The sequence below is a fragment of the Canis lupus genome, chromosome 27, assembly GCF_048164855.1.
Source record: "Canis lupus baileyi chromosome 27, mCanLup2.hap1, whole genome shotgun sequence".
In the NCBI taxonomy this organism is placed as follows: Eukaryota; Metazoa; Chordata; class Mammalia; order Carnivora; family Canidae; genus Canis; species Canis lupus.
In genome coordinates, this window is record NC_132864.1 from 24748310 (window position 1) to 24771691 (window position 23382).

General features: G+C 46.7%; 1 protein-coding gene across 4 annotated transcripts in view; it reads left to right on the plus strand.

The window, feature by feature from the left end:
- Positions 1–11224, plus strand: part of CORO1C (coronin 1C) — a 76927-nt gene extending 65703 nt beyond the window's left edge. For all 4 annotated transcript variants that reach the window (XM_072802944.1, XM_072802946.1, XM_072802947.1 and 1 more), the window contains 7 exons: positions 671–852; positions 1994–2113; positions 3096–3200; positions 5145–5290; positions 7238–7295; positions 7391–7636; positions 8804–11224. In XM_072802944.1, coding sequence (XP_072659045.1) covers positions 671–852; positions 1994–2113; positions 3096–3200; positions 5145–5290; positions 7238–7295; positions 7391–7636; positions 8804–8923 — 977 coding nt within the window. In that variant the 3' untranslated portion in view covers positions 8924–11224. The remainder of the gene's footprint in view (positions 1–670; positions 853–1993; positions 2114–3095; positions 3201–5144; positions 5291–7237; positions 7296–7390; positions 7637–8803) is intronic.
- The last annotated feature ends 12158 nt before the right edge of the window (positions 11225–23382 follow it).

The window sequence follows — 23382 nt, forward strand, 5'->3', positions numbered from 1 at the left end:
GGGGTGTGGCTATGTCAGCATTGTGGCCTCTCTGGGGATCAGCTTCTGAATCCACATGTCTACTTGATTACAGTTTGGGCTTCTTAGATCAGCCCAGTCTTGACCTATTTTTCTCCCCTTTAAAAGATAAAGATCTGTTGTGAGCACATGCATTTACCTTCTGGTTACTTGGTTTACCATGCTTTAATGGAAGACCATGTTTTACAGCATTATTGATTTGAATAATGTGCTGTCCCACATTTTTGTTGAGTATTCTAAGCAGTTATTTAAACTCTTCATTTTTAGTTCTGCTGTGGAGAAGAAATAAACTGTATCCATTCTGATGTTGGTTTAGTGGAAAAGGAAGCTTAAGATCACGTGGGGTCCACCAGCCCCAGTTAACTCAAAAAACATAGAATTGTATTTTCTTAGAGTTCTTTGGTCATTGCTTTTTGTTTGTTTCATATGAACCCGAACTTAGCAAGCCATATTCTACCTTTACCACATTTCTTTTATACAGATGTCTTTTTTCTTTGTCGCTTGAGTTTTTAACTTCTAGCAAGTAAGTCAGGCCACTTATAATCAGCGTCATTCTTTCTGTGCATTTGTCTCCTCACTGCATTTGTAGCTTTCAAGTGTTACTCTACAGGTGTTTCTAATCTCTGAGGGGTGTGGCTTTGCTTGCTTACAGGCTGTGATAATGCCATCATCATCTGGAATGTGGGGACAGGGGAAGCCCTTATAAACTTGGATGATATGCATTCAGACATGATTTACAACGTAAGCTGGAACCGGAATGGCAGTCTGATCTGCACAGCTTCCAAAGACAAGAAAGTGAGAGTAATCGATCCTAGAAAACAAGAGATCGTTGCTGTAAGTATGCTTAGGACAAGTGCCTCCATCTCTGTAGCACTTCAGTGAGTGTGAACTTTGCTTGTTAAGGCTCCCTGGTCAGTGGAGCCTCGTTGTGTGCAGACAGCAGACCACGAATCCACAGAGCCTTGTACAAGTTTCTGCCTCCCAGCCACCCTTCAGAGTTGTGCATTCCAGCATTGACATGAGCCTTCTCTCTCACTTGGTGACCATTTTTCACAAAGAAACAAAGTTTTTATCAGTTCACTGGAGTCTTCATGAATTTACAAACCTAGATCAGCTAATCTAAACAGTTAATTGCAATCCTGGCTTAGTGCTGAGTATTGGTTAATTGATCCCTGTCCCTTCCTGTAACCATCATCAGAGCACCTCACAGAGATGCCACCGGCTATCTCTTCAGCTCAGTGCCTTAGTTCCTGCCACCCAAACTCAGCCTCACCAGGTCACCCAGCATGACAGAAGACAGGCATTTGGGACTTGAGCTGGGGTTGAAACGGCAGATGCTGGATCCCATCCAGCATGGGATGTCTTGCATCAGCCCTGCTCTGTGGTCCTGCATTTACCTTTCTCTGGGATGTGCTGATTCTTGGACAGTATTACTTCTTAAGAGTTGGATAGTGGTTGTGGCTAGTGCTTCTCAAGCACCGAGGACTCTCCCAGCCCTTCACAAAGTGCTTTCTCCACTAGAACCTTCTAGGGCTCACTGCTTGTGCACTCTCAGTAGACACATGAGATTAAGGAAAGGGTTACTGAACCATACAGCCTTCTGTACAATGAAATTGGTAGAAACTGAAGGGTATATCCAACTTTCAGGTTATCTTCCTGAGAAGCAGACATCTGGCAGAGTCCTTTCATGTTTTCTTTTTGCAGAACATGGGCATGGGTTGGCAGCAGGGCATAGTGGAAGGAGTGAGGCTTTTGAGTCATCAACTGGCATTTCTGCTTACTAACTAGCTGAGGGACCTTGGCCAAATTACATAGTGTCTCTGGTTTCTCATCTTCAGAGGAGACAAACACACACACACACGCATACCTGGTAATCTGAAAGACATGGGGGTGGGCATGGGTTAAATTCAGTGTATGAGCCCTCCATCTTTCTTGCAGTTTGAATATAATATTCCTATTGTTCTTGATCTCCCAGGAGAAGGAGAAAGCACACGAAGGAGCAAGACCCATGAGAGCCATCTTTCTGGCTGATGGGAATGTCTTTACCACTGGTTTCAGCCGCATGAGTGAGCGGCAGCTGGCTCTCTGGAATCCGGTATGCCCCTTCCCAGCCTTTCCACAGGCTTACACTTGAGCTTTCTCTCTTTTCTGAGCAGGTCTTTGGGTGGGTAGGTAGATTATAGGATTCTTAGTGTAGTTTTCTGAACTCCTGCTTGACTTGAATTGGATGTGACACTCTCGTCGTCACTGGAGACTTACTGCTTAAATGTATTAGAAAAATGCATTCTTGATACTCTCAAATACTCTGTGTTGACTATATATTTTTAAAAGACTGCACGAAGAAGCCAGTGTTTGGGACTTGGGAAACAAGTTCTGAACTTTGTATTATAAAGAATATGATCAAATGTTAAAGTCACAATAGTCACGCTTAGGAATATGTTGAGAATAGCATAAGTGAAAAAATAACAAAACTGAATATATGGTATGATCTGTGTGTGTGTGTGTGTATGTGTGTGTGTGTGTGTTGGAAGTAAGTAGACCAAAACGGTCATTGTTTTTGCCATCCACTGGACTGTGGGATTATGGAATATGGGATGGTTTTTATAGTCTTTCTGTAACTTTAACTAAAGAGTGTATTTTTATAATAAGAAAGATTTCTTTAAAAAAAGAAAATAAGGTTTCTCCCTGGCTCAGTTGGTAGAGTACATGGCTCTTGGTCTCAGGCTCATAAATTCAACCCCTGCATTGGGTGTGGAGCCTATTTTAAATACATAAGTTTAAATAAAAAATAAAAGGAAACAAAATCATAAAGGAGAAGAGCTGTCTCATTTTTGTCATGGAATCACACTGATGTATATATACATTGATGAGGTTGTCAAATTGATAGTTTTCAATGGGTTGGAAAATTGATATTTACATGTATGAATTGGTATTTACTTGTATAAGTATTATATATGCATTGTTCAACCTTTCATTATTCTAGGAAATTGCTCCCATAATTATGTATGAAAGAATGATTCATCTTGTAAATGTGTGTGTATATGCAAATATATATTTTTTTGTATTTTTTTCCCCAGAAAAATATGCAGGAACCAATCGCTCTTCATGAAATGGACACTAGCAATGGGGTGTTGCTGCCCTTCTATGACCCTGACACCAGTATCATCTACTTATGTGGAAAGGTAAATGGTCGTTTTAATGTTTCATATTAGATGTAGTCTTGAAAGAGGAAAAAAAATTTAGTAGGTGGGCCGTGCATTACATCATTTTAATATTTTAATTTATCTGATCTCTGTGTATATGCCTTGAGCTAAAGTAAGGGCTGGTGATTTTGGTGTGTTTTAAGTCTTGAGACTGGACCCTTTGAACTTGTCATTTGTGTGGTAACAACACACTGTGTTCAGGACTTCTGACTGCATTAGGTATGGGGCTCTGGCGTTGGGGCAAACGCTGACAGGGACATCTTCACTCAGGCATTTTAGTGAGAAAAAAGGACACATTGTTGTCCTTTCACCTCTAGTGCCATCCAGGATTTTAGATTGCTCTGTAATGGTATGACAAATGAGTAACCGGGTTGCCACATTTAACGCTGAAATCCCCTGGGTAGCCCTTTATTGGCATATCGTTACTTATCACCACATGCCATGGACTTGTGGAGAGAATGGTGCTTTGCGGATAGGAGCTTTTGAAGGCCTCAGATATTCTCCAGGGTGTTCTTGGAGGAGCTCAGCATTAGGGCCCTCTGCTTGAAAGTAGGTGGTCTGACTAGTTTCAGGAGGTGACAGTTGTTACAGGAAGACCCCACACTAAAATCAGAGAGCCTACTTGCCTGCTTTATGAGCCTCTCTCCCTAACTATGATGTCTAGCTTGATGATGATGATGACTTATTTTAGTGGACTGGTAACCTTAATATTCCTTATTCTTTTGTAGGTTCAATTTTCCTTAGAATTTTTGTAGTTGGAATAAATGAACTAAGGCAGCTGGAGCTGTTGATATATTTCCCCTAAACCTGTTAGATAGCCCCTTGCTAGGTAAAGCCAGAGATGTTTCAGTTCTCATATTTGGCTGAGAACGCTTTATATTGTCATAGGTCAGTCAGTTGCTTAGAAACTGAGATCTTGTCTGTTTCTTTGAAAGTCATTTTACTTCAGATGTTCACAATTGCCATAGAGTACATCAGAACAAACAACAGGAGCGGTTACCCAGATATATTATTAACACAGAACATTACTCTTGAATATGCAGGGAGCAAATAGTCTGTGTTTAGCTTCTTTACCATTGCTTTAGATATTTACATCATTGAAACAAATGGAAACCATGCAAAATAAGAGTCTTGAAGGGCATAATACTGCCTGGTTATCTATATACATACTTCCCCCTCTAGCAGGCAGCCCTGCCTTCATTTTTCAGGTTGGTAGAACTGTGTGACAGTTATACTTGGACAAGCTAGCATGTGCTTCAGACCCCCAAAAACATCTGAACATTCTAGGCAAAATTATCATAGAATTTGATACACTGCAATGAGATAGTACTATATTCTTAAGTTAAAGGATACTCATGTTTTAGTGAGTTTTTTAATTAAGAATTATGAGTTAAGAATTAATTATGAAATAAGAATGATTAAGAACTATTTATTCTTAATATTTCTTAATTATAAAAATCTTATTTTTTATCATCGTCTGATTGTCCCATGTTAGTGCCCTTGGGTTTGGGAATGACACTATTCCATGGCAGTGAGAGTACTCAAATCAGTTATTGCCTTCTCTGAGATCCTCCTAGACTTGTGTTTGGTTTTTGAAGTTGAATTGCAATTGCAGTTGCTTGGCCAGAGGTGTTAATGCTTTTGCTCTGACTCCAACTTGATGTCTAGGCTCAGCAGTGTAAAATTTGAGCCTTCAGTAGGAGGCAGAGGAGAGACTGTTTAAAGGCTATGCTAGCATTTGATAAGTGAGGGCCTGTTCTGCCATGAAGAGAAACCATTGTATCCTCTTCCTCTGAAGGGAAAGCTGAGGTTGGCCACTGAAGCAGAGTCCCAGTTAATTCTGGTTTATAGGGGAGAGAGATACCACTTTAACCAGATACTTCAGGTAACATTCAATGCAAATTTGTCTCTGATTTCTTGTAGGGTGACAGCAGTATCCGCTATTTTGAGATCACAGATGAATCCCCGTATGTCCACTACCTCAACACATTCAGCAGCAAGGAGCCTCAGAGAGGGATGGGCTACATGCCCAAGAGGGGACTTGATGTTAACAAATGCGAGATTGCCAGGTAAAGAATTGGTATCATAAAGTATTCAGATTGTTTGTGCCACATGTGTTACTCAAGAGTAGTACAACTACCAGTCATGCCATAGTGCCAGTCTATCTACCCTTTGTTGTCCTGTAGAATTGGTATCTCGTTTCCTGCTCACACTTAGGAACGTGGAGTTTTAGAGTAGTGAAGAGCCTTTCAAAATCCTGTAATTGAATTGTGCCCCTCCTCATTCTTTGGACTACATAACCTGTGGTGCAGTGGCTTAGCCAAGGCAGATTTTGTACACTTAAATAGTGAAGCCTTCATCTCTTGTCTTCAGGCTGAGTCTGTGGCCAGTGTCCTCTGGGAGGCAAGCAGGGAGAGCCTGCTGCTGAGATGGACAGAAGAGATGGTTTTCCTGCCCTGAGGGAGACGAACAGGTTCCAAACTGGATTGTAGACCTCATGGATCTTAAACTAGAGAAGCCAAAGACCAATAGCTGGGTTGTTGGGTTAGCTTGATGTAGGAAGTTCAGCTGTGTTATATAATACGTAAAATATACTACTGTGGTTTAAAAAAAAATTTGTATTGCATAATGCCTAGTGGTCTTCCTAAACAATAGGCTGTTTTCTCCTCGTGGTCGACAAAAGATAGTCCATGAGATGCATGGATAACTGGCCGTTTTAAACAACAGAATGACTAGTGCTGCACCATCAGGCCTGTGGTCCTACCACACATTTGTACAGTACTGCGTTTCTTTTTTAAATTTTAATTTATTTATTTTAGATAGAGCATGCACAGGGGGAGGGGCAGAGAGAGAGGGGAAAGAGAGAGATCTCAAGTAGACTCCCCGCTGAGCACAGAGCCAGACACAGGGCTCGATCTCACAGCCCTGACCTCATGTATGACCTGAGCCAAAATCAAGAGTCGGACACTAGTAACTGACTGAGCCTTGCAGGCACCCCACAACACTACATACGTATCTGCCTAACTATGCTGTCCTGATCACACAATAATGAACACATCTTTAAAAATAATTTTTTAGAAGCCCCTTTTTATATTATTAGAAGTTTCTCTTAAAAATACATTTCTCTACACCTGGAGTGCAAAGGAAAGCTGTCAGAGATAAGTCAAAAGTATGGTTTAAACTAGTCTCATCAAAACATGGTTCAAAACTGATCAAATCCTAACTTAAGGTTGCCTCCAGTATTTGGAAAAGCATTAATTTTACTGTCATCTAAAAGTTTAAAAGACTACAAGCATAACCATTCAGGATACCTCCTACTTACTGTTTATTGAGCACTCGTTATATGCTGGATGCTATGCTAAATGTGCTGCCACACACTCGGGCACTGTAGCACTTGAGCTGGGTGTCAACCCAGGCCGGTCTTCGTTATTGCTCTGCTGACTGCAGAGGTGCCCAGTCTTATCCACATTTTGGGTAATTTCAAATTTTTCTTGAATGTTAGACGTGATGTGGTTTGCTTGAATGCCAAAGTTTTAATCTCAGGATTCTTTTCTTTTCCCTTTTAAAAATCCCATTTATGCTGACAAATGTTCAGCCACCTCTAGTTGGCAGAAGACCTGGCATTCCAGGTCCTAGATTCTGTCTAATATTAGGTGTTTGTTTTCACCTGCCTGCTGACTTGGTCACTTTTGCAGAAGTGAATCATCGTCGGTAGTGGTGTTTCTTCCCCCATGGCTGGTCAGCCCCCAGATTACCAGAGTTGGGCCGTCCCCAGAAGCAAAGACTTCTGCTCCTGGTTCTTGTTTCCAGTCCCCCATTGCCTCGCATTTCTCCTCTGGAAAATGGGAGCACACACTGCACCTGCTCCCCAGAGTAGATCAGCTCAGGTGATAGGCAGAGCGTTTCATGCCCCAGACAGCAGTGTAGAAGACTAGCCGTCAGTCATGAAGCCTGTTAACCTGGCCTCCTGTTTCACTTAATACAACTTTGTTATTATTTCTATTTCTCCCTTGAAGATTCTTCAAACTTCATGAGAGAAAGTGTGAGCCTATTATCATGACTGTTCCCAGGAAGGTAAGTGCCCAGTTTCCTGGGCAATCCACGATTAAAAAGATTCTTAAAATTTCAGGCTTGTCATCTTTAAGCGTTTTCCCAAATGTCTCTTATAGTCCGACCTTTTCCAAGATGACCTGTATCCTGACACAGCGGGGCCTGAAGCAGCGCTGGAGGCAGAGGAGTGGTTTGAGGGGAAAAATGCAGACCCGGTCCTCATCTCCTTAAAGCATGGATACATCCCTGGCAAAAACAGGGATCTCAAGGTGGTCAAGAAGAACATTCTGGATAGCAAGCCCACTGCAAATAAGAAGTGCGACCTGATCAGTGCCCCCAAGAAAACTCCAGACACGGCCAGTGTGGTGAGGACTGCAAGAGGTGGAGGGGTGTGCTTGGTTGCGGCTCAGGGCTTTTAGTAAACGAGGACACATACTATTTGTAAGAACCTTCTTGGTTACATGACATTTATGAGCTCGTGGCCACTTTGGCTCCTTTAGCTGCATTTTTTATAATGACCAGGATAGAAATCTGTCTGCTACCATCTTTGAGAGAGTATACAGGAGCTGCTTGGGTGTTTTCTTAGCGGTCTCTCCCCACCCGGAGTGTTCATCTCTGATTGGGGTAGAAATGAACCCGGAAAGAAAGGGCCCAAGGAAAGGGAAAGAGTAGTGACAGGGTTCAGGTGTTGCTGAATGTTCCAGAGACAAAATATCTGGCGGTGAGTGGGACTTAGCAGCAAAGATGATCTTGGGCCTATTGGCAAGAACCATGTCATTGGAGTGGTGGGAACCAAAACCTGATGTTGGAGACCCACATGGCCGCTGAGGGTGCTGCTGCTGGGAGAGCAGAGTCCAGCCAGGGAGGAGAGGGCATGGGGAGTTGGCAGGAGTAGAACAGGATCCCAGGGAGCCAGAGGGAAGGCAGAGAGTTGTCAGTGAGAGGGTGAGTGGAATGAAGAGGCAAGGTGCCTGGAAGAGCTGGTGTTTTGGCCATGACTGAGGTAGCCACATGAGGTGCTGTGGATTGCAAGGTTTCCAAAAGAATCAGCTCCACATGTGGCAGAGGCTGAGCCCTCTTCAGAAGAGTGAGCAAGCATGGCAAGGGGGTTGGCTCCTAAGAAGGACCCTCCATGGGAGATGATAGGAGCTCTGTAGCCTCTGGAAGTTCACTCCTGACCTGGGTCACATAAAAGTTACTCCTGATGGTATTGCATGGGGTGGCTGGGCTGTGGGGCAGCCCTGAAGGGATCGGTCCTATCCCACAGTTTGACTTGTTCTGAGTCTCAGTCCAGGTAAGTGCAGAGGCACATGGAATGGGGAGTACTGGGACCCTGGTTCTACTGTGGGGTGGCAGGTGGACTGACCAGCATGCAGTTCCTTTCTCAGAAGGCCCAACTTGGTGGCTATGGCTTGCATTTCCAAAGTAGAAAATTAGATTGTATGCCTTATAAATTCTCAACTTTGGTAAGCTTCGTTTACTGCATTTTAGTCAACCTCTTTCCTCTCCCTCCTCCTTTTTGGTTTCCTTAGCAAAATGAAGCCAAGTTGGATGAGATTTTAAAAGAGATCAAATCTATAAAAGACACAATCTGCAATCAAGACGAACGCATTTCCAAGTTAGAACAGCAGATGGCGAAGATTGCAGCCTGAAGGTCCATCCCCCACCCCCAAAATGGGAGCAGGAACTTGTGCTTGGTAGCTGGTTGTTGGCGTGGTCCCAGGGAGGGCGAAAGGGAGGCACTGCCATTCGGAGACATTCCGGGTCACATTTGTCAACCAGCGATAGGCCACATTCCAGTAAGAACTCAATTCGTCTCCCAAATTTGCAGAAACATAATGTGATTTAAAAGCCGAGCTTTTTATCAGAAAGCTTTTTTGATGTTTTAAGTGTTATGTGACTTGTCGAACTTTTAAAAGACAAAAGTGCTACTTTTAAAATCCCAGATATTCTGAATTTTAGAAAACCAACCAATTCTGATTCAGTGTCGTGCCCAAGTACCTTTTTTTTTATAAACAGGGACCAATGCCACATTGCTTTTTATATTTCTTTTTTTTAATGTTGCCAAAACCAAAAGTAGCTTTTTTCCCCCTTGTATTTTGCTACTTTGCAGTATTTGTGTGTGGTTTTTTTTTTTTTCTTAATTTGAAAGGGACAGCACTGTGTATGTTTATAAACTAAATGAAGATAAGATATTATTTTGTATACACGTTCATCTGAGAACAATCAGAGCAGTAGCCACATGGTGCTGGCTCGTTTGCAGCACAAACCTGGTCATCCTCATGACTGTACAGAAGGAAGACTTGAAAAATCACGTGGGTTCGATCACCACCCTCTCCTTTCATGGAGTCTTCTGATCAAAAAAGCTCCTATTGTATTGTTTTCTTTCTTTCTCTTTTCTAGAAACTGGGTGGTTGTACCAGATGGAATTTCACTTCTTGGTTATCCTGTGCTTCAGATGATTATAATCTAACCTAAACTAGCATGTGTTTCTGCAGTTTTGTTATACACATAGAATCTATTGCATTGATCACTTTAAACATCATGTTTCAGGTTTCGGTCAATACTTGATAAGGGCCCAGGACAAGAAGCCACAGAAGCCACTGTGGAGTGTTCCTTCTTGCCCATTTCAGCAGCTTGCCTAGCTCTTCAGTACAGTAGGAGACTAAGACCTAGGGAAGCTGGAGGGGAGTGTGTGCCCCCACGTGATCCTCTGCTCTTCCGAACATCCCATGCTGTCTCTGTGCCATGCTGCCTGCAGCATGGCTCTCCCTGTGCCACCAGAGCCCCTGCCCTCCCCTCAGTCTCCCAGATGCAGCCATCTCTCTCAGGGCTCCCCCAGCCAGTCCTTCTGTCCTTCCTGCCTCTCAGCCCTCTCCACGTTCAGCTAAGAGGAGGCCAGAGGGTGCTATTTAATATTGAGACTGAGGAGAACGGTCTAGAATTATGCAAAACCAGGAGCACAGGCCTCTGCTGTAGCTTTAATGTGTACAAACCTGTCCCTTTGCCCCCTCTACCAAACCAACATGCTTTGCCCCTCCAGCTCCCACAGAGGCTCCCCAGACTCAGGGGCCAGGGACTGAGCTCTGAATACCTATTCCATTACCAAGTTAGCTTCTCTCCCATTTCCATGTTTTCATTTTGCACGCTTGAGGAGCAAGATTTAAGGAATCTCGGGGAAGAGCTGAGTGAGTGTGGTTGAACATGGAACAGATGGGGCCAGTGGGCCCCCCTGGGGGCTCTTGGCGCCTATTCCTGCTGATGTGGAAGGGAACTGGCAGGGAATGTCTATAACCAGGAATCAGGATGGAGATGGAGTGTGGTGACAGCGGGTTGGAATCTACGGCCAAGCTGGGGCTGTTGTCTTTGTAGGAAAGGTACCATGTTTTTTCCCAATATTGGGATCTCTGTCTCCACAACTTCCGGGCATCTGAGTGTTTGGTGTGTGTGTGTGTGTGTGTGTGTGTGTAATATTGGAGTGGATAATGAAATATAAGGAAAACAATAATCACAATGACTTATATTCAAATCTGTACATGTTTCTTTATCAACGTAATCTGCTGAAGACCTTCATTTTTAAGATTCAGAAATGTTTTAAGATTCTGATATCAAATTAAGTAAACAAAATTGTTGGTGGTGGAACACCATAGGAAATGTGGTTCAAAGAGAAGACGGAGGGCAAGGAGAAATTATCCTGATCTTAGTGCGTAGCTTATGACTTATTTAATGAACAGGTGCCCAGCCAGGCTCAAAGTCAGCGCCTGAAGTTTGTGGATTATCCTTCCTGTTTTGTCTTTCTTTCTTTTCTTCTTCTTTTCTTTCTTTTTAAAGCCGTGCTATCCCAGAGGAAAACCAGTGAATTACTCCTAGATCGGCTCTTATAGAGCGGCCATAGTATTCTGTCAAAACACTTGCTTCCATTTTCAAAGATAAAAAAATCATTGATTACAAAATGGTGTCCGTGTTTATTTCACACCTCAGCTGTCTTTGAGGCAGCCCACAGCCTCTCTGATTCAGTGGAACCAGCTGCGCGACTGTTCCTCTCTCAGGGTGAGTACAGGGTGAGTGTGGGTAGGCCGCTGCCCTCCAGCACAGGGGGAGGTAGGGTGGGGTGTAGCAGGGTGAGGGCTACAGGCCAGACTCCAGTTAAGCCTCTAGCCTTTACCAGGGGTGGGATCTGGGGCAGATCTAATCTTGGGGCATCTCTTTCCCTGCTCTGAAGGAGGGATACGAATCCCATGTCATTTGGAAGAGAGATACCTGCGCCCAGTCGTACTGAGAGCCCTTGCCACTACCGCATGGCTGGCATTGTTATTGTGACTGCTGAGTCTCTGACTGTGCTTTCGAAAGCACTGTTTTCTTCAGTACAAGTACAGCCTTCTCAGCTTAGCTGTGATTTTTATTCCAACAGAGGGTTTTCAGGGTCAGTTGAACTTCATGGCCCTTTTAGCTTCCCCTTTTATACCAAAATACCATCTCATGACATTTCAGTGATTTGTAGCAAAGAATTCCCCACCATTTGGTTTTTCTAAAGGTTTGTAGACATGATGAATAATTGGCACAAAACTCCCCCTCCTCAAATGTAGTCTCCTAAAGTTGCTGTAGTCAGTGAGGAGAAAGGCAGCCGGGTTTGTGGTCAGCCTCTGTGTGGCTGCAGGAAGTTGAGCAGCAGATACTGTCTGTGCCCCTCTGTGCCCACAGTCAGGGGGCAGACGCATGTGTGAAGTGTTGACAACTGACTCTCTCTTCCGCTGCCTTGTGTCCATGCCAGAAAACCCACAGGTCACCGTGTCAGCCCCAGACGGCCAGCCAGGCCCAGTGGAGGGAGACTTCTGTTTTTTTTTAAAGGCTACTTCCTTTGGTGCTCTTGGTGTCCAGAAAAACTTATTGTTGGCTCTTAAGAATCTGTCAACTCTCAGTGACCCTTCTGTTTCTGCTAGCATATTAGCATGTCCTGAAGCCATCAGTGGACTCGAACATGCATCATGGCCAAGGACACACTTTCCTCCAGTAGACAGGCAATACGGGACCGTGCCCTTTGTTTAAAGTCCTTTCCTGAAAGACTGGAAGGGAGTGTGTACACACTGGCACAGCCTTTCCCAGGGGCAGTGCAACAAGGTATATCTGAAGTCCTAAATGTTCCTGCCTTCTGGCCCAGAGTTTTCATCTCTGGGAATTTTGGCCCAGGCAAACTAGTGGGAGATCCATTCAGGAATTAGAGGAAAAATCAGTGTGTGTGTGTGTGTGTGTGTGGGGGGGGGGGGTTGGTTAATTAACCAGCCCAGGATGGATTGCTTTTGGCAAGCCATCTTTCAGGATATATGCATATGCAGTGTATATTTACGTGTAGAATAAACACAAGTTTTGTTACTGCTGTGTGGAGGTACCAGCTGTGTGGGAAATTTGTATTTAATTAGATTTTACTCAATTGTGTATTTCCCATAACTATCTTAATTCCCAGAAAAAAGTTATTAAAGTCAACGTATGAATGATGAAATAGTAATACATTGAAACAAGCATCCTAAGTCAGTGGCTGGGAGAAAGTGGTGCAGCGACATTAAGTATCCCTGGGGGCAGGGACTCTATAGCACCAGTGTGTGTTCGGATGGAGTCAGTAGTTAAATGGAAACTTGATTTTCAAGTTTAGAAGAAAAAAATCCTTTTCTATCTAGACTTAAGTCTGGGGGAAGCCTTTTAAATCTCAGAGGAAAAGCTAGATTGGCTCCATAAAAACCCAATTACATAAGACTTCAATATGTCAAAAAGTGAAAGGTCATGGGAGCTGGGAAATAGACTTCCAACCAATATGATATGAAGTAAGGTGTTTATTAATATCTGTGATATATATATCATATATAGATATGATTTTATTTACTCATGAGGGACACAGGCAGAGAAGCAGGCTCCCTGTGGGGAGCCCGATGTGGGACTCCATCCCAGGAACCTGGGATCATGCCCTGAGCGGAAGGCAGGCACTCAACTACTGAGCTACCCAGGTGCCCCCCGAAATAATATATTTTAGTATGCTTCATCTGCGTTCCAGCTGCCTGCACTGTTTGAAATGGGGGTGATCTCACCTCCCTGGTGGGGTGTGCCACCAGCGGCATTCCTTCTGCCCCCAGGAGTTCAGGCTGTTGGCAAGCTGTTCATCACAGAGGTGGAAGGAGATTGCTGGGCGACACTAGGCAGAATGAGCTTTGTTTCTCAATGGCGAGTTTCTGGAAAAGGTGAAATGGAGAAGTGGGGAGAGAGAAACTGCTCCAGATTCAAAGGTACCCAAGGGTCTAGTAGCTTCTGAGTTTGTTAGGTTGGCTGGAAAGTGGAGGGCAGTGAGTTTAGAGAAGCTGCTAGAATCTGCAGTTCAGTGTAGCTTTACTGTTATTGTACAGAAATGCAACCAGGTAGGAAAACAGATTTTAAGGGCCCGAGTTCGTAAATGGGGGGTGGGGGTAGTGTTTGAGTGAGAAGCACAGCTGCTCAGGTGACGGGGAAAGTCTGGGATGGGAGACAAGTGAATCACTGCAGGATGCTCAGGAGGCCGGAAAGCAAGTAGATCTGTTACTGAAACCACGGGGTGCTTAGTTTTTTGTTTTTTAAGTGGAGAGGCTTTCTCACACTGGCTCAAAGACTGAATGGATATTTTTGGACAGGATGACAGTGCTGGGTTTGCGGCAGTGCTGGAGAGAGAGGAATCAGACAAAGACTAGCAGCCAGTTGGTGGGTTGTTTGGAAAGCTTCAGATTGAAAGAGGCAAGCAGGGGCACCTAGGTGGCTCAGTGGTTGAGCATCTGCTTTTGGCTCAGGTCATGATCCCAGGGTCCTGGGATCGAGTTCCACATCAAACTCCATGTGGAAAGCCTGCTTCTCTCTCTGCCTCTGTCTCTCATGAATAAATAAAATATTTTTTTTTAAAAAAATGTGCAGTCATCAGCATTGCAAAGGGAAGGAGCAAGGAGCTCATCAGGTGCCAGGTGCTGTGCTTGGGCTTCAGCTACAAATAAAGTACCTTCACCGCCAATTGGTCCAGGTGATGCAAGTAGATTGCAGCATAAAGGGGTGAAGCACAGGGTGCCTGGGGGCCTTGAGGGGGTGGGTTGCCAGATGAGTGGTGCCTCTGGTCCCCAACAGCAGGCCTTGGCCTTTATCATAGCCCTGCTGTCTTCTCATGACTAATCTCCACTCCCCGCCCCCCATTACCCTTTTCACCACCACACACACACACTAGACATGATTCTGTTGTGGCATTCACTGGGTAAATACTTATTTTTCCTGTGAAGGTTTGAAAGTCCTGGAAAAAAATGTAGTTGAGCAAATGACTTAAGTGGTCCAGCTGTGTTTGGGGTTCAGACAGGAGCTGTGTGCCCTGAGGGTCAAGAAATCACCAGTATTTTAGCAACAAAATCCAAGCTTTTGGGCTGCACTGAGAGGTCTGAGAACTGGGAAGTTGCCCCACAAATAACAGGAAGTTGTTGCAGGTTCATTTCCGTGCCAAGATGATACTTGGGTTGTAGAAGATAGAAGAGGCACCTCATGGTTAACAAACCTGCAGGACCACTTACAGCCACCCTCCATCAACTACAGCCCCTGAAACAGTAAAATGAATTACCACCCTGGCCAGTTTCTACTAGGGGCTGTGGATTAAAATGCCACAAAAGATGACAGGGTGGAGAATCCCATATAGGCATCTGGGCACCTGCCAGAAACTTCTCCTTGTAGAGAGAACAGAGCATTGAACAGCCTTGTAGCTGGTTCCTCTACCACCAGCCACCTGTTCCCTTTTTTGCTTCATGAGTGATGTGTTCTAGAACAGAATCTGTCGAGACCCCTGAGGGGGGCACAAGGTTCCCCTTGTCTCCAGAATGAAGTCCATGCTTTTCAGCCTCCTCTGGGGTAGCCCCCTGACTTGCCCCCTGGACTTGCTGCCTGCCTCCCACCCCACCTGATTCCCATCTCCTTTCTCATATCCCACAACAGACTCAGCTACTCCTGTTGGCTGTGGCTGCCTCTCACACTGCCACTGTTAACCACTACTGCCATCTCTGATGTGAACTGAGCTTCTGCAGTGGGGTTCTCCAGAGAGACAGGACCAATCGGATGTGTACATATATAAAGTCATTATAAGGAACTTGCTCATAGTTATGGTTGCTGACAAGTCCCAAGGTCTCCTTTCAGCAAGCTGGAGACCCAGGAGACCTGATGTTTCCATTTGAGTCCAAAGACAATGGGGAAAAAAAGGCTCAAGGATAGTCAAGGAGTTCCCTCTTAAACTCCCCCTTTTTGTTCTTTTTCTGGCCTTCACCTGATTGGGGTGAGGCCCACCCACACTGTGGAGGACAATCTGCTTTCCTTGGTCTAAGGATTAGAATGTTAGTATCTGGGAAACACCCTCATGGACACACTCAGAATATTTGCCCAAATAATCTAGGTACCCCATGGTCCAGTAAAATTGACATGAAATGGACTATCACAGCTTCCAAACCAACTTTCCTGCTCCCTACTTTTGTCTGTTCTCAACACAGTGGCCAGAGTAACCATTTAAGGTAGTAAGACAAGTGAGTAAACTGAGGCCCACAGGCCAAATCCACCCCACTGGAAGTTTGTGTAGAGTGCACAAGAATAGATTTTTTACATTTTTAAGTGGTTGGGGGGGGGGGGACTAAAAAAGAATGACAAGTAAAAAGTATATAAAATTCAAGTTTTAGCATAAAATTCTTGGAACATAGCCATTCCTGTTTAAGCAACATCGATGGCTGCTTTTTCTTTACACATTCAGAGTTGACTCTGTGACCACAGATTCGAAAATATGTACAATCTGGCCCATTAAGAAAAAGCTTGCAAACCCCGTATTTAGAGTCCAAACTCTCTATAGGATTTTCTTCCCACTCAGAATTAAATCTAACTTCCGCATGTTTGGCTGGGCCTGCTGTCTCCCTAACCTCCTCTCCTCATGTCCCCTTGTTTTCGGGGAGGCCTCCTACCTTTAATCTTTCCATGCACTGCTCTCTCCAGAACACCCATCGTCTGTGAGGCTCACCACTTTGCTCCTCCTCTCCTGCCATCTTTCCCATAGCACCTTGTTTCCACTAGATCTATCAACTTCATTTGAGATTTTTACTATTTCCCCTGAATTGAATGTAAACTGCACAGACAGAACTCATTTATTCACTGTTATCCCTAGAATCTGGCAGATTACATTTTAAAATATCTGCTAAAGAAATGAATGAAAATAGAGACATTTCGGAGAATGGGGACACTAATGGGATTGTCTGCATGGCAGTACCTTTGCTTCCAGAATATGACCTTCCCCTGGCTGGGCCAATGCTCCACTTCTCATGGTGCCAAATCTGAGTTTCCCTTTGCAGAGGCCAGAGACTTGGGGATTCTAGGGAGCAAGCGGGCAGAGCAGGTGTGCAGTGGTGGAGAAAAGGCTTCTGGGTCCCTTTAGTTCACTGAATCCATGCATAGGATCCAGCCACAGTTCTAACCTCAAATTCCATGAGATACCCCAGGAATCCCATTGCCACTTAAGCCAGTTTGAGACGAGTTTGCAACCAAGACTCCTTCCTCATGCCAGTATTCCTCCTTTATCAGAGCCCCTTGAGGTTTGAGTTCCAGAGTTCTCCATCACTGTATCACCAGGCCCAGTGCTCAGGGTAGCCATCAGAGGCATTGATTCCTTCAACTGCTAGTGTTGGAAAAATCACTGAGAATGGAGCACTTTTTTTTTTTTTAAGATTTTATTAATTTATTCATGAGAGACACAGAGGCAGAGACACAGGCAGAGGGAGAAGCAGGCTCCCTGCGGGGAGAGCCCGATGCAGGACTTAATCCCAGGACCATGCCCTGAGCCAAAGGCAGATAATCAACCACTGAGCCACCTGGATGCCCCCCCTGGAGCACACTTCTATATTTGATTACCCTCTGACCTTCCAGGTCTGGGACCAGCCCCTTCCTTTGAGCCCTGGGGAGCCCCTGTTCTGTTTACTCTAGAGGAGCAGCTTCACTCTGAGGGCCTTCATCCCAGAAGCTGCTTCTGGGGCTGCCCAGAGTGACAACCAGAATCCAGGACTCCCCAAGGTTCTGTTCCCATTTGAGAAGGGGAATTGCATCCCAGCTGTGGTGGGCCCCAAAGTGGCCATTTCCCCTTTCAATGGCTCAGACTGGCAGATCACAGCCTGTGAGCCCTCCCTTCAATCAAAGAGGATGTGTGTGTTGGGGAAGGGGGGAGGGCAGGCCCTTGGGTGTGACCCCGCCCCCACCACCTCCCTTTCATTAAAGCAGCTCTGTTCTCTATAGAAGGATCTTTGCTTTCGTTTGAACAAAGGATACCCATGGCGGCTACTTTTCCAATGCTGCCCCAGAGAAACTGGGCACAGCCATTTGGACGCTTGTTTGGTAGGGAAGCTATAGGCTTTGTGGTCTGGTCTGGTCAACCTGGACTCAAATCCACCTGGGCCCTTCCCTGAGCCTCACTTCCTTAGGAGGCAGAGTGGCCACCTTGGAAGGCAGACATGATTCTGGGGCACCCGGGTGGCTCAGTGGTTGAGTGTCTGCCTTTGGCTCAGGTTGTGATCCTGGGGTCCTGGGATTGAGTCCTACATCGGGCTCCCTGCAGGGAGCCTGCTTCTCCCTCTGCCTATGCCTCTGCTTCTCTCTGCATGTCTCTCATGGATAAATAAATTATAAAAATCTTAAAAAAAAAAAAAAGGGCAGGCATGATTCTAGATGTAACGCCGTTTCCCCCACAGTTCTGCACCATTTTCAGGTAAATGGGCATCTGGCGGGGAGGGGCAAGGAGGGGCCACGGTGAGTTCGAGCAAATCACAAAGTGATGTTCAGATCTCAGCCATACCTAGCCTGTCAGACACAGTCCTTACCCATCCACGAAATCTCAGGATTCCACTGGTGTTTAATGTTTTTTCTCATGTTCCTCAATTGTTGAATGCATGGTTCGACCAGCTTACACCTGGGGTCGAAGCTAAGCTTCGCTGGCATCTGTGTCTCTGCAGTTTGAGTTTCATTGCAGCTGTACTGGTCACTGGTGTGAACAGCTCCCCACTCCACTCCCCACCAGAAACAACAGAGGAGTGAAATGCAACTGACAGGTGCCCCCATCCCCTCATCCCCGCTAAGCTGGTGTAAACATCATCACGTGGCAGCTACAAGGGTTTTCACCCATCGGCTAACATAAGCAAAACTGCATTTAGTGCACGGACAACCATTTAGGAGTGTCCAGGTATAAGGAGATAGTAGACTGCTTGGAGAGCAAGTCTTCTGTTGTCCAAGTGGGGGCCCAAGGAGCTTTAAAATGGGGCTGCTCCAGCAGTAATTGGTTAGTGAACTCCCTGGAGCACATGTTGGCCAAAAGGCCCATAAGTGACCCTTGGTTCCAAGGAGAGCCCCACCACTGGGGGTCCATATATAGAGAGAAACCTCACACTCAGTGGCTCATCCTGCTGGAGAGTGGTGGGGAGCATTGCATCCCCTTAGACCAATCATAACGGGCAGGGTCTGCCTGGAGAAGCAGTGATAATGTGCATATTTATTCAACAAACATCTATTGTGATTGCATTTAGGCTCAGTAAACAGAAAGCTTGGATTTAAACCCTGGCTCTCTCACTTAGATGTGTGACCTCAGGTGAGTTACTTAACCTCTCTGGACCTTGGACTTTTTCCATCCCAAAATAGGAATACTAATAATTCCTCATGAGGCAATTATTTGTGGCAAATTACCAGGGTGTTTAATTGTGACAAACAAATGTGTCAAGAGCCTAGGACAGTGCCTGCCATGAAGATGCACCTGATAAATGTTGGCCATTGTTGAGTCTTATATGCCAGGCACTATGCTTGGCCCAGGAGATGCAATGGTGGGTGAAACAGACACGGGTGTCTTCTGGAACTTCCAAGGAGAGAGGTAGGTATCAAGCACATTGGAGAGGGTCACAGTGTTCTAAGATCATGGATGGGGTCAGGGGTCAGGAAAGACTTTTCCTGACGAGATGGCATGTGAACTGGGTCTGAATTGTGAGTAGGAGTTACTCAGGTGATGAGCAGTAAGGAATGCTCCAGGCAGCCGGAGCTGTACGTGCAAAGGTCCTGTGTTAGGAGGAAACATGAGAGGAGCTAGAAGAAGGCACTGGAGCAGAGAACAAGGAGGCCTGGGAGTGAGATGAGGCTGGAGGGGAAGGGAGGTTAAGGCATTGGCCACCATGTCAGGGATTTGAGTCTTCTAAAAGCAATGGGGAGCCATTGAGTCCTGCATAGGGAGAGTGTTCCTGCACATGGAGCAAGGATCATATACATGGAGGGCTGGGGGCCGGAGACCCACAGTGGGTTTTTGCGACTGGGCTCTGCTACATCTGCAGCTCTATCTACTCTTAGACTTTTACTGGTTCCTTGCATTATTTTGCACTAAGCCTTCATGCCTCCATTTTCCAGATGAGACAATCTCAGAGAGGTCAAGTGAATTCCCTAAACACAGCAGGCCTGAGGCAAGGATCCAATTCTCCTCATTCTCAGACCTGTATTTTTCTACCTGGCTACGTTCAGTGGCCTTGGATGGTGGCATTTGCCCTGGCCACTGATCTATAGGCGCCCAGAGGCAAGGACAGAGTGTGTCTTGTGTGCGGCTCATCCCAGTGCCTGGCGCTCAGGGCTCAGTACACGTGCCGTTCACTGAGAAAGCCAGTGGCATAGTCTTAAGGGGACCCATGTTTCATTCTGCCCATTCGCGGGGACCTGGTGGGTCGCTTCTTATTGCAATTTGGTTCTCCTTACTGCCAGTGTCTCTCGTTTTCTAGGTCAGGGGCCAGTAAACTTTAGCCGGTAAGTCAAATCTGACCCACTGCCTATTTTTTGCAATGAAAATGTTATGGGCTCACGGCCACACCCATTTACTGCATATAGACTATGGCTGTTCCCATGTCATCACCGCGCAGTTGGGTATTTGGGACAGATCCACAAAGCTGAAAAGATTCAATCTCTGGCCCTTTACAGAAAAAGCTCCTTGGTCCTATTCTAGGGAAGAGTTGCCCTCGGGCCGTTAGTCTATGATGTCTGAGTAGGTTCCTAAACGCCTCCAGAGAATCCTCCAGAACCAGGCTGAGGAGCACTTGAGGAAGTGATGTGACTGGCCCCACCACTGTGGCCACTGGGCCTTGGGAAACCGTACTTAGAACCCTGAGAAGCACAGGGTTGGGGCTTGGGAGGGGCAGTCCCCCAAACACCCCAGAAGGGTGGAGACCGACAGAGGGCTAAGTCGAGTCATCCTGAAATCTCGGGTATCTACAAAGTCCTTGCGCTGCTTAAAATATCTATTTCCTGATAATAAAGCTGACATATCACACGCATTTTTCTATTTAAAGATACCGAGGAGGACGTATGAGAAAGGGAAGGGCCGCCCATAATTGGGCCGCGCAGAGACAAGCACTGTGAGCATTTCTTTCAGTGCGTCGTCCGGGAACCCACGCACAGCTGCGAGCACCCTGTTTATACATCTTTACACCTGCTTTTCCACTAACGAGGCGTGAGTGCTGTGTGGGCATTCAATACGTGCGGCGTTCACGTCCGTATCACCCTCCGAGCAGCAGGTTTCCATCAGGATGGCACTTGGATGTTTTTTTCCAGGGTTTCTCTCACATCGAGTATCATCGCTTTGATCTCTGAAGGCATCTTTGGAGCACTGGGGCGGGGGGGGGGGGGGGGGGGTGGTTCCCGCCTGTAGAAGTAGAAACCCGCTCGCTTTGAATGCTTGAGTGTCACAGGTGTTAGGTGTCACGAGATGTGGTTTTACCGTCTTCTTGTGGACGACACGAGTCCGGATCCTCTTAGCGATATTTGCTCTTGTGCGAGGCACGTTCAGCTGCGCAAGTCTCACCTTGAAGTTGCTTCCCCGCCACGAAGTGACCCTTCCCCTTACACAGAGCACTCGCCAGAATGCAGGGCAGACTCGCTGCATGCGGGCGCTCAGCCGGCACCAACACAGGCCAGGCCTGGAGATAGGGGCCTATCTTCCGGCCACCTGGACCTGCCTCTGCCACCTACTCTGTGTGACCTTGAGCAAGGCCCAGCCTCGCCTTGGGTCTCAGCTTCCCCCAAAGACTGCTCTGAGCGTGACATGAGCTGATCTGATGCACAGCACCTGGCGTGTGCGGGAGCCAAGGAAATGCTACGCGTCTGTATTACGAAGCTTTGCAGGCGAGGAAGCCGAGGCTCCAGAGAAGCGACCTGCCCACAGTCTCACAGCTGTGGGAGGCCAGTTATCAGGCCTCTGGCCTTGCAGGTTGTCTCCCGCAGGGCCCTGCTCCTGGATGCTTTTCAGAGCTCACAGACGGCCTACAGGACCAGGGGTGGGTCTGTGGTACAGTTTCCTTTTCCGCAGGCTGTGCCCGGCCCTCCAGAGACGCAGCTTGTGGCTGCATCTGACGCAGGGAGAAAGGGATGCATCTGGAGGATGTGGGGCTCTGCATCTGCTCGCTCTGGAACCCACCACCCCCGCATGGCCAACCCGCCCACCCCAGGCACCCGTGGAACAGTTCTGTCATGGTGTACACCCACACGGTCTCCCCATTATCATTTTATTTTTTTCTTAAAGTTTGTATTTATTTATTTGACAGAGAGAGAACACAAGCAGGCACAGTGGCAGGCAGAGGCAGAGGGAGAAGCAGGCTCCATGCAGGGAGCCCCATGTGGGACTCGATCTCAGGACCCCAGGATCACAACCTGAGCTGAAGGCAGACGCCCAACTGACTGAGCCACCCAGGCGCCCCATCCCCATTATCATTTTACTTATGTATTTTTAAAGATTTTATTTATTTATTCATGAGGGACACAGAGAGTGAGGCAGAGGGAGAAGCAGGCTCCCTGCGGGGAGCCTGATGCGGAACTTGATCCTGGGGCTCCGGGATCACCCCCTGGGCCAGAGGCAGACAGACGCTCAACCACTGAGCCACTCAGGTGTCCCCCATTATCATTTTAGAACAACCTGTATGTAAGGCAGGGTGTGAACCCCTTTCTGCATATGTCCTGCATCCCACGTTGTACGAAGCCACAGGCCAGACCCTCGGAGATGACGCCTTCCTTCACTCCCCTGAGAGCTCTGTGCTTTCTCATGTCTCTTGGCCTTTGGTCTGTGCTGTCTGCCTGGGATGCCTTTAGTTTCCCCCTGGGCTGCCCACCCTCCTGGGTAGCGCACCCCTAGTTGTCATCCCATGTACCCACTTCTTGGAAGGTTCTCTTGCCGGCCCCCTCCCCTACCAGGGTGGGTTAGGGGCCCCTCCCTGGCTCACCGCAAGGTGACATTACGATGCATCATGACCTGTTTACTTGTTCACCTGCTGGCTTCCCCGCCAGAGGAAGGGAGGGCCAGAGCCTGGAACTGCTTGCCTTTTGGACCTCAGAGCATCCAGCCTGGGATACCAGAGTTGGCACAACCAGAGAGTCAGGATAGAGAAATAAAATAAGCAAGTCTTGGGGCACCTGGGTGGCTCAGTGGTTGAGCATCTGCCTGTGGCTCAGGTCGTGATCCTGGGGTCCTGGGATCGAGTTCTGCATCGGGCTCCCTACAGACAGCCTTCTTCTTCCTCTATGTCTCTGCCTTTCTCTGTGTCTCTCATGAATAAATAATCTTAAAAAAAAAAAAAGCAGGTCTTGCCCCAGTGGAATTTGCAATGTAGCTCCAGTCATTGATTGTGGCGAAAAGGACCACCTGTGCACCTAGAGATGGATCTTGAAAGAATGGCCACCTCATATTTGCAGACCTCAGGAAGATCTGTGTTCCGTGGCTTCTCCCCCCACCCACCCCCCTGATTCCCTTCTTGGACAAGAACCTAGAACCATCCTTATCTGCATGCAGTCACTCCCTTCCTTCCAGGGTGGGGTCCCCTCACCTTGACTCTATGGCCGTGGCGTCATGCCTCTTCACCCAGCCCCCCAACCCCTCTCCCAGCAGAAAGCTGCCGTGTGGTTTTCAGCGTGCACCTGATTACCGGAACCCAAGCGTGATGTTGGGCCCAGCAGGTCCCTTCTCCCACTACCCGCTCCATTTCAATCCACACTGTCACTGAGTTGTCACAAACAAGGGGGTGTGGGCCGTCACGTGGTCGTGTCTGAG